An 11,037-nucleotide genomic window follows, 5' to 3' on the forward strand; every position below is an offset into this window, starting at 1 on the left:
AAATGTATTTACTGCTTCACCTCTGTCTGCACCTCTAGTCTCCGGAGCACTACCAGTTGGATCCTCCCACGAATGTTCCCTTCCATGGACATGGAGCGCCTCAGTGTTTCCATTGCCTCGCGGTTTGACTTGCCCAGCAGCGACTCCCCATTGACTGCAACGAGTTGATCATTTACTCGCAAACGACCATCCTACAGGCAAAAAATAAAACAATATTTGAAAAAAAAAAAAAACACCACAAGAATTAATTGTTAGGCAGAGGTTCTACATACAGGAAAGCAAGACGAAGATAATCAGATGTTGTTTCCTGTAATTCAAGAAACAGGAGACTGCACAGTGCCGAAAATAACTTTGTGTCCAGTAATCGGCCATTTTTTCTTCTATTTACTACATTTTGTAAAGAGCTCATAGTGCAAACCCAAACAGAAGTGCATGCACAGACTGCTGCTTTTCTCACATGCAGTTTTATTCGTATCAGTTAAAATCAAAACAAAACAACCAAACCCTCAAAACCAAAACAATGCAAGCAACAAAAAAAAGGAAAAGAAGCTTTTGGCTAGTTAAAAGGGTCCACACCACAGCTGTTAGTATCCCCATTTCAACCACAAAGGAGTACTGCAACTTATTTCCCTGCATTATCTCCTATAAGGTCTGGTAAGAAACAGCTTCAAAATATTGTCTTATGGTCTCCCTTGTGTCTGCCTTGTCACAGTTACTATGCCATCATATGGGCTAGACTTCTCTGTTCAGAATGGTCATTAAGACTTAAGCATCCTTTTTAATTAATGCTGTCCCGATATTACAACATCCAAAACTGCTGCCAATAACAAAATCAGGGTTGAGGCTTATCAAGTAACCTGTGCTTTGAAAAAGTCATTCGGTTTCATTTGCCAAGGCTAACTGACATTTGTGGAGATAACAAAATTGTGGACACTGCTATTTTTTGATTTAGGAGTCCAATTGCTGTTGTCTTTATGATCTGTGATTTATTTCTTTTCATAAAAGCATGTGCCATGGACTTCTCTCTTTAACAAGAAAACAAGGTCTATATAATTGAGATAAGAGTTTCTTTTAAAGCTTGTCAAGTTCACAACTATCAGGTTGGCATCAGACCTCAAACAAGAAGAAGGAAGAGTAAAAAAACTGAAGACATCCAACATAAGGCAGTGAAGAAAGAATAACAGGGAAAGTTCTTGCACAGAAATACACTGCTTGGTTAAAATGAATCTAGTGAGTTCATAGGCTCATCACAAACTCTTCATAAGGCACTCATCCAAACTGTTTACATATTTCATGCATCTGAGTAATCCAAAATAAATACACTACCTGATTGTCATTTTTTCTATAACTAAGATGTTCAATGAATTATTCTGCCAAGTCTAAGTCATTTTTGCTTAAGAGAGTAGCAGTAGCTGTGACACACCCAGCTTTATTAAGTGTTATTTCTGTTGGAACTGGGTATCGTTAGTACCACGGCAGAGTACAGATAATCACTGAGCTGAAGAAGAAACAGCATATAACAGAATCCAAAATAAACCAGGACAGACAGGAAGATGGAAAGACAGAATTGGGAGGTAAGTCACTCAGTGAAGGAAAATAGAGAGAAATAAAACTTTTCTCAGGAGAGTGTAGGAATGAAGGATAGAAAACAGCAATGCTGTTAGGAAGAGTTACTGAAATCTCTCCCACCCCTCTGCTAAATATTTCATGCCAACTTAAATGTACATACAGCCAAAGTAAGTAAGCTAACCCCACCGTTTCTCTACATACAAATGATGCCATCACACATGCTAAAGTTTAGGGAGAGAAGAGTTAACACTGTTGAACAGTGAATTTTATTATTTGCACATGTTGTAATTCCTTTGCGTTCTATCAAAATTTGCTGAAATGAATGCAGCTATTCATAGCAACAGGAGTTTGAGGAAAAAATGGTGGGGTTTTTCTGTAAGACTTCAGAAATTTTACAAGACCTCGTGTGCTCCTCCTACTGTCCCACATGTTCTTGGATTCCTTTTTTTCCTTTCTGTGGATAAACCACCATATAAATATCTGTCAAAGTTTCTTTCTAGTGTACAATGTCAAATGCATCTTGTCATGACTACATCTGCTGAATACACAACCGTCCTGAACACAGTGCGTATTCTTATATGAATCACTGAGCCTCAGAAAGCTCTCAATTGGCCACATTTCTAATATTCCTTGTGATACTTTTGTATGAGACCTTATATTTATACACATCTTAATAATGTTAATTCTTAAAGAGCTTCTTGTGAGGCATCTTCCCTTCTTCCCACTCCGTTACGTGCAACATTTAAATGAAAAATTCAACATTTCAACTGTGATGAGAGAAAAAAGGTGTGCATCCTTTACAAATGTTGATCAACCACACTTGCTAAGTCACCTGGACAAGGCAGGGTAGAAGACAGCTGAACACTGTTTTCACACAAGTTCAGGTACAAGTTATTTCACAGTAAAACCTCTTGCCATTTCAAAGACCAGGGAAAAAAATCCCAACGTTTAAAGAGTTTCCAAACACAGATTTTCACATCCCTTGTGTTATGGCCTGGTTTGGAAGCCTGAACTGCAAGAAAATCTGCTCGGCTCAAAACAAGCTAAATGTTGTTTTAACACGTTTCTTCTTTCATCTCCGAGAGGTAGATTTCTTTGTGGCTTTTCAGCAGAAAAACAGCATTTGGCATTTCAGCACAACAGTTTTCAAATGCCATCTCTGAAACTGTGAGCGAGCTATTCTAATAAGGGGTGATGTTGTTCCTCCCTTGCTTATTCAAAAAATGCTGGGCTTTTTATGAAGACTCACAGCAAGGGAGAGAATGAACCTTCACACGGCTACCACATCCTTCACAGTCATTCACAAGACTTAGGCTTTTTACAGTAGAGCAGGAGGATATAATGCCATGCTCTTCAAGGACTTATGTTTTTAATCAAAGCACACCTAGTTATTTCCCTTATCACATCAATGACACTTCTCTCAGGAATTCCCTGATGGCATTTATGGGAATTCTCCAATTTCCCCATTCACTGCACACAACAAGCAATGTTTACTGCAGCAGCACTCAGAAGGACCAAGGAGGTCCGAGCTACACCACGTCTGATTTGACCAATGCACATGTAGCAAGTATTCCATCATTACTTATAATGGCTCCACTGCAGCAGACTGCAAGTACCTGACCATCAGGAATGCACCACAAGTGAAAAGCCAAGATGTCTTGAGATGAACAAGGCTGAAAATTTTTAGGTTATGGAAAAAGATGCTGCCTTTAAACTCAGTCAAATATTGGTCTTCTTCACATGAAAGGCTCTGCATAATTACAAATATCAAGTATTCTAGTAACCTCTTATCTCGGGGATGATAAAAAATAGACACTTCAAAAATTATAAAGGAATGTTAGAAAGGGACATAATGGTTCAATCAGCAAAAGCAACTGTTTTCGTTCCTGCAGGATACAGTGTTAGAATACCAACTAGGAACATTAAGGCATTTTTATTTCTTTTGGTGTTGTAGCAAGAGCAGTAAATAGAATTGGGTCTTACTGTAGCATGTATAATGCTTCATGCATTGACATTTTCTAAAATCTTTATGTAGGACAAAAAAAATCACCAACTATAAAATTCAAGAATTAAATTTTCCATTATGTTTGTTTACAAATCCCTTACCACACTTTGCAATGCTACTAACACATCAGAGCCGGATTAATGTGCTAACTTATCAAAAAACTAAAATATCAGACCTTTGGTTCAAACCAGTAACCAAACAAGATGGTCTGCATCTTGTTCATTACTCTTCACTCTAAAAAACACACTGGTACAAGAAATGTAATGTATCAAAACCCTTATAGAGCATTAAAAGGATTAAGCATTTTCTTCATCAGTGAAAGAAATGTGTTGAAATTGGATGTATTACTTGTCTGCTTTTGAAGACAAGCAGTGACTGTAGAGACAAGGGGATAAAGTTCCCACTCATATTAACATGATACACCAAAATCGAACAAATTTTAAATTCAAAATGCAGAAGTGAGAAATAGTGAGAGAATTCTCATGTCAGTGAGCCTTACGATTTCCTCCTGTGACAGTTTCCCAAGAAAATATTGTACACTGAAAAGCAAATGCACATGTCTTAATCCATAATAATCCATTTCAGAGAGTAACAATGAATAGCATGGGAAAATGCTCTGGACAACTACCAGCTGGAAAGAAAGGCTTTTCATTTCAAAACTTGCTCCAAGAGGAGATTTAAAATAAGGACAATAGGACATCTTTAAATATTTATGCACAAATATGTGCACACTTTTAAATTTGATACATGAAATTTTATTAATTGTTAATACCCACTGATTAGGCTGTGTTCTATATAAAGGTCATTAAGCAGAAGAAAGGCAGCTGTTCTCCATTGCACACGCAACAGTGAGTCTCAAAACACTGCCAAAATTACTGCATTCTGTGAGCACTTGTATAAAACTCAGAGCAAAGTTTCTCTGAGCAGTTCTGGCTGAAGCTACAGCCTCAGCTACTGTCTCATTTGCTCTGGAGCCTCCATTCAGATCTACGACCACAACACAGTTCTGAGTGGCGGAAGGGTAGAACAGAGAACAGATCACAGGACCACAGGCTACCACAGGACAAAATAATCTTCTAGGCAAGATGACTAACTGTGCTGGTTCACTTAGGAGTGAGAACAGAAGTCCTGCTTTATTAGTTTGCAAACGTCATGAGCCAAAATCAACTGCTCTGAAGTGGTGACTATGGGGGAACAGAGAGCGGTAAACACACAGAGATGGAAAGGGTTGTCTTCTGTGTCTGTGATGTGACCAGTCAGGCAGCCAGCCCTCTAGTGCTGTAGCAGCATGGATCCACAAGCTTTGCTGTTCAAAACAATGAGTTTATCTGTGGCAATACACCCTGTCACTGCAACTGGTGTGGACAATTCCTCAGGGACACAGAGCTGGGAAAACAAAGAGGGCAGCCTCACTTCCACAGCTAAATGAGTCGGACCCTGTAGCAGACATGCACATAAATTGAGTTTATCCAGCCCTAATTTGGCCAACTGTGCCTTAACTCATTTCTAAAATACACTGAGCAGATGAAGATCCAAGTTTTGAAATAACCATGGGACTAGGACAGGTAAATAACAGAAACAGGGAACTATTAAGCATTCAGATCAAAGCTCAACCCTTGATTATTGCTATTTACTAGGTGCTGTAAATAGATGATCATGAAAGTTTTAATGCTGTGAATTGTCTTACTCAGCAGGCTGATGTTAGCAGAGCAATTTACATACACTGAATTAAAAGGTACTTTTTATGGAAAAGAAAACTGCAAGGAATTGCTGAGATAACACAAAAGACAAAAATTACATAACGGATCTACAAGAGTTAAACATACCAGCCCTGAAAGATTAGGTCTTTTGTTTCTAATTTCAAAAAAAATTACATTTTTCAGGTTGTATTTGGGGGAAAAATGCAGTCAATAGATTTTTTTAAAGACTAAAAAATAATTCAAATACTTTTTATCATAAAATATACAATAGTCCTTGTACAGCCCTTAGAGGGAACAGAGTATCTCACAGCACTGTCATTTACCAATTTGGTATTATCAATTCAATCCACCTCAGGAACAATTGGTAACTTCTGCACAACAGATGTCAAGTTCAACCCAGGCACATTTTTAGTACAGTGATAAAAAAAAATATTTTTAATAAAAAGAAAATCCTAAGACAGTTTTTTGTTTATAGGGACAGTGTAGACATCAACTTCTCTGTCGCTAAGTCTATCGGCGCGCAAACCTTTTCCTTTCTGTAGGTTGTGGGGAAGCTGGAAGGCAGCCTCTACTCATAACTACACATCCTTATCCTTCTTCCCTTTCGCCCTTTTCTGCAGCATCAGAATGTCCCCCAAGGTTTCCACCAATTCTCTTTCACTGTGGTAAACCCTCCCACACACAACACCAGAACCACGGAACAAAATATTAGATTTGCAGCTTATCTAAAGGAATGAGTGACCAAGGAGTTTCTTCCTAGAATGCTTATCAACAATTCAGCATTTAACATAGAAATGACAGAATCTTCTGATGTGCTTCTTCCATACCTTAAAAGCAGCACCTCCGTGAATAACAGATTTGATGAAAATCCCGAGATCAGCTCCAGTCTCACGAGATTTGTTGCCTTTCAAGCTCACACCAAGTCCAGCAGAGCCAGAATCATTCAGAGGAATCTCAAAGGTCAGCTGCTCTGTGGCTTCTGGAGAAAAAATACTGCAGTTTGGCTCTCCTTTCTGTTGGAGAAAACAAGGATGAAAGCATGGGTGAAAAGATGGCATGAGTTGCATCCACAGGTTCATAAGACAAGAAATAGTGTTCTCTTTCCAAAAAGCTTGAAGAAGCAGCCTTATTTATAACCAACAATGCATTTAGCTGGCATTTTGCCACAAGATCTGCCTTAAAATGTTATTTTTAATGATACCTGGGAATATGCCTAAATAGAAGGTAAAATAGCTTAGTTCCACATGATATAAAACTGATGTTACAGCAGAATATAGACAAGATATTTAAACACAGCTGCATTAAAAATGTAAGCCATAAAACTCTCAACATCTTTACATGCGGCTCACAAACTGTAATGATAGTTGTACTGTTAAATCCCATTCCCCCCTGAAAATTGAGTTTCATCCTTAAAAAATTATCCTTCCCTTAAACCTGTCTGCAGAGGAAAGCCAGTGTAACAAAAGCAAGGGTGAGAATTGAAAACACAGTAACTTATTCTACACTAACTCCCTTTGTACATACTTTTACTCCATAGAGGTTTGATTGCTCCTTTTTTTTTTTCTTTCTGGTATAGGTTGATCCCAAGATTTTCCCTAGATTAGACTGCTGTTTACAAGACTGCCAAGTCAAGTATCTATAGCTATGGAAGATCACATTTTTTTTACTGTACACGGTATCTGCAGTTTTGTAGGGTTGTATGTTGTTGGTGGTGGGGGGGGAAGGGATGTGTGGTTGTTTGTTTTGTCCTTTTTTTAAGCAGGTTAGAATAATGAAATTTTAAAAAAACCTGCCTGAAATATTTATTTTGGCACACCTCAAAAATAAAATTAGAATAAGGAGACCTATTATGGAATAAAGTGTTCATGGAAGGTGTTAATGGAAGAGACCTTATGCATCACATCCCATTTTATTCCACTCTTCCTTATCCCCGTAACTCTAAGGCAATTAATTAGCTTTTGTTTCTTGTCATCTGGACATTTTCTATTCTTTGAAACAGTAGTGTTAAAAAACAAATAGGAAAAAAACTAGGAAAAGGAAACACAGAGATAATTACAAGTTGAAAGATGACTGGGTGCTGCCTTCAAGAGTGTCAAAATCTTATGTTAAATTATCGAGTAGCGGCCACATGTAAGGAGGAGCAGTGTAGTATCTGGGGCAATCGTCCTTCTACCTAATGAGGGCTCGTTTCCAGGGCCTAAGCTGCAGTACCTACAGTATCAATGCAATTGTCAGCAAAGCTGCCAGCAGTGCAGATGTTTCCTCAGCAGCCAGAGTAGTCCCATGTATTCAGGTATCACACTGTCCAATCGACAAGGAGTATGATACCAGAAATAAGCACATCTAATACTGAAGAAACAGTAAGTACACTTTTCATTTATTTCAGATGCCCTTTCATTGATGAGAAGCAACTACCTGCTAGAGAGGAATCACATCACCCAGAAAACTATGACTATCAATCTCAATCCCAATATGTACCACGTTTAAATTTTTCCTGGAATGTAAGTACATGATAATAAAGTCAATACAATTTGCCTAACTGCCAAATATAAAAATGACATAGCACCAACACTGACAATTGTCTTGACACCAGCATTCACCTCCAGCACCTGTGTTACTCATTTGTTCTTCTGTCTTTGTTCACAAAAAATACAGAATTCTCAGTTACAAATCCGTCAGTTTTATTTCATAGCTGTCAGGATATAGACATCCTGAAGGTAATCCCCCAAAATCTATAAATTCATAACAACTGTGAAAAATACAGAATGGTAATTTCTAAACACTCCTGCTCTGACTTCAGAAGAGCCAGTATAAGGAAAAAAAACCCTATTACTGCCTTCTAACATAAGCATTTTGCATTTAACTTTCTCAAGGTTTTGGAGGAAGGATTTTCTGCCCAATCTTTTCTTTTTTCAAATTGCACACATTCTTGTCCGTGAATTCAGAAGTCTGAGATCAGAACTCTACTCAAATGGTACATCCTGTCATGATCTGGACAGCAGAAGTTCTTCTCAGGGCCCCAGACATGTGATGCCTCCTGCCTTCAGGACAGGACTCAGTATTACCTTCCTGGTCCCTTAAGCAAGCAGGTCTTGTGTGCTTCTGCTGTTCTTTCACTTTAATCCATGACACTTGCATCAGACTTGTCCCTTCTCTATGTCAAAACTGTGATTTTGTCTTTCCCAATACCACTAGAAAAACAGTGAGGGGGGTGTTATCACAGGATATAAAAGCTCCCAGTGCTCATGCCTCTCTTAATCAGAGCAGTCACAAATTGCTTTATAATGCTGCCTCAATACAAACTTGGATTTCATATGAAACTGAATTTGGGGTGGGAATAGCTGAAGGTAATCCCTGGCACAAAGGTGATTATTCTGTAAAAAAACTTTCAAGGAAGAGATGGCACAGTATTTTTGTCAAGAAAATTTTTGTATTGTTTTTGTTAGCTTCTTTCTCAGGAGCATCTTACTTGTTTTACCCTGAGCTCTGAGATGCACATTCATTTCAGACTGAGGACCTCAAGCATTTGTTACCACAAGCTTGTAAAAAACCCAAGGCAACAAGATCTATACCTGTCCCTCAGACCAATATATGAAAACAAACCAGGTAGATGAGCCTGCCTGAATCTGAGTCAAGTGCTGGGGAAAAAAGACTGACTAGGTGGTCACCAGAAGTCTCCATTGTAAACTTACTAAGATAATGGTATTACACAGTCCAAATTTAGGTTCTGATGCAAACAAATTCTAGAAGCATAGTCATAAAAAAAAAAGGTTACAGAGCTGTTCAGTGTTCTGTATTTCCCAACTTGCTTTAACATCATCATGTCGTGCATTAGCCCTTGAAAAGTAACTTACCACATCACTGCCTGAATGCTTGGATGCATCCAGCAGGACATCAGAAAAGTACAATAAATTTTTGCCAGTATTTAGTTTCCTATGTTTTCCTTAGTAGCTAATTTGGAATCTGTAACATTTGTCTACCATTTCCCTTGCTACAATTCTCTGTGAAACAGATAATTTCATCACATAAAAACCACAGTAAATTTAATTTAAGCTGCTTTTACCTACTACCAGGGAGCTCTGTAATCTTTTTTAAAGTCCTTCACAACTTTCTTGTTCAATATAGTCAATCATTCTGAAAATGTCTCCTTCTCATTATTTATATTCAGCCTTATTCTAAGATCCAGAAAAAGCTGATTTAAAAATAAGGTTGAACTGTGTCTAATAGTACTATCAAAATATTTGTTACCCATGGTGTAAGCTGAGTGACAATTCAATGATTTCACAGGGACGGGTAAGAAGAAAGAAGATGCACATCTACAAGTCAGTGATAAATTGATTGTAAAGCAAGTAAACTCTGTCTTTACTCCCTTAAAATTTTCATCTGCTACTCATTGCATGGCATTTGATAGCAAATGCCCAGTAGTCAGTCTACAACACCAAGACTATTTGGTGCAAATACAAGATGGAAAGCTTATTTGTGTGAGGATGTGAGAAGCAGCAGAAAAGAGCAAAAAAACAGAGGAGAAAAAAAGGGATGAATGAAATCTAGAAGCTTGATTTCATCTTCTACTTGCTATTTGGTTTCAAATTATTATCCTGATGATAGGGTTCTTCCTAAGCAATGCCTTTTCACTGACGACCAAAAAGAGCTCTAGTCATCCTTAAGTTAGTAGCTCATCAATTAACTGCTTCATTTGGGCAACTAATGTAATGAATGATGGCCCCTATTCTTAGAATATGCAGGTATGAATATTAAATACTGATAGTGATTCACAGAGCTGGATTCCCACTGCTTCTATTTCCCTGACTTTGCTAAAACATTATCCCAAGACATCAATACTTTACAACAGAGCAACCACCATCAGCTGAATTATGGTCTGGTAAAGGAAATCCTCTCCAATGCACTAAACCTTGAATTCTATCAGAAATACTTCTTACCTCAAAATCATCCTAGAATCTAAATTCACTCAAACACAGAATGAATTAAATGAACTGCAAAACAAATATGTTTCTAGCCTGGGAAAAAACTTACAGTTTAGTGTTATAAATTACTGGGTCAACAACCATATCATGTATTTTCCATAACAGATGTATCACACCCCAGCAGTTCAGGAATTAAATAATAGTGTATCACTGAAGCTATTCCCTACTGCAGACATTGGAAAGTAATTGAATGGTAGTAGGATAAACAAGAAATCTTCACATAAGTCAAACTCCAAATAGTCAAGGTATGAGTCCTCAAGATGGGTAAAGTTTTGAGATGGTCTGGCCTGTATTTTTCACAGAATTACAAAATAGGTGAGGCTGGAAGGGACTACAGTGGGTCGTATGGGCCAACCCCCCTGCTCAAGTAGGGTCATCCCAGAGCACAGGGCACAGGATTGTGTCCAGACAGTTCCTGCGTATCTTCAATGAGGGAGACTCCAGAACCTCGAGCTCCTTCAGCCTTTCCTTGTAAGAGAGATGCTCCAGTCCCTCAGTCATCTTAGCTGCCCTCTGCTGGACCTGCTCTCCAGGAGCTCCACATCTCTCTTGTACTGAGGAGCCAGAACTGGACACAGCACTCCAGATGTGGCCTCACTAGGGCTGAGTAAAGGGGCAGGATCACCTCCATTGACCTGTTGGCAGTCCTCTTCTTAATGCATCCCAGGACACCGTTGTCCTTTGCCACAAGGACACACTGCTGGCTCATGGACAGCTTGTCCACCAGAACCCCAGGTCCTTCTCTGCAGAGCTGCTTTCCAGCAGCTCAGCCCCAGCC

At 38.6% G+C, this 11,037-nt stretch overlaps 1 protein-coding gene across 1 annotated transcript in view; it reads right to left on the bottom strand.

Moving 5' to 3' along the window:
• PARD3B (par-3 family cell polarity regulator beta) overlaps positions 1–11,037 on the bottom strand; it is a 392,632-nt gene that overhangs the window by 188,590 nt on the left and 193,005 nt on the right. Inside the window, exons 11-12 of the mRNA XM_027880190.1 lie at positions 6,102–6,287; positions 21–191 (exon numbers count right to left, since the gene is read on the bottom strand). Coding sequence (XP_027735991.1) covers positions 21–191; positions 6,102–6,287 — 357 coding nt within the window. The remainder of the gene's footprint in view (positions 1–20; positions 192–6,101; positions 6,288–11,037) is intronic.

Source organism: Empidonax traillii, unplaced genomic scaffold (genome assembly GCF_003031625.1).
Source record: "Empidonax traillii isolate 1590-97213 ecotype Southwest subspecies unplaced genomic scaffold, ASM303162v1 scaffold65:size4453928, whole genome shotgun sequence".
NCBI lineage: Eukaryota > Metazoa > Chordata > Aves > Passeriformes > Tyrannidae > Empidonax > Empidonax traillii.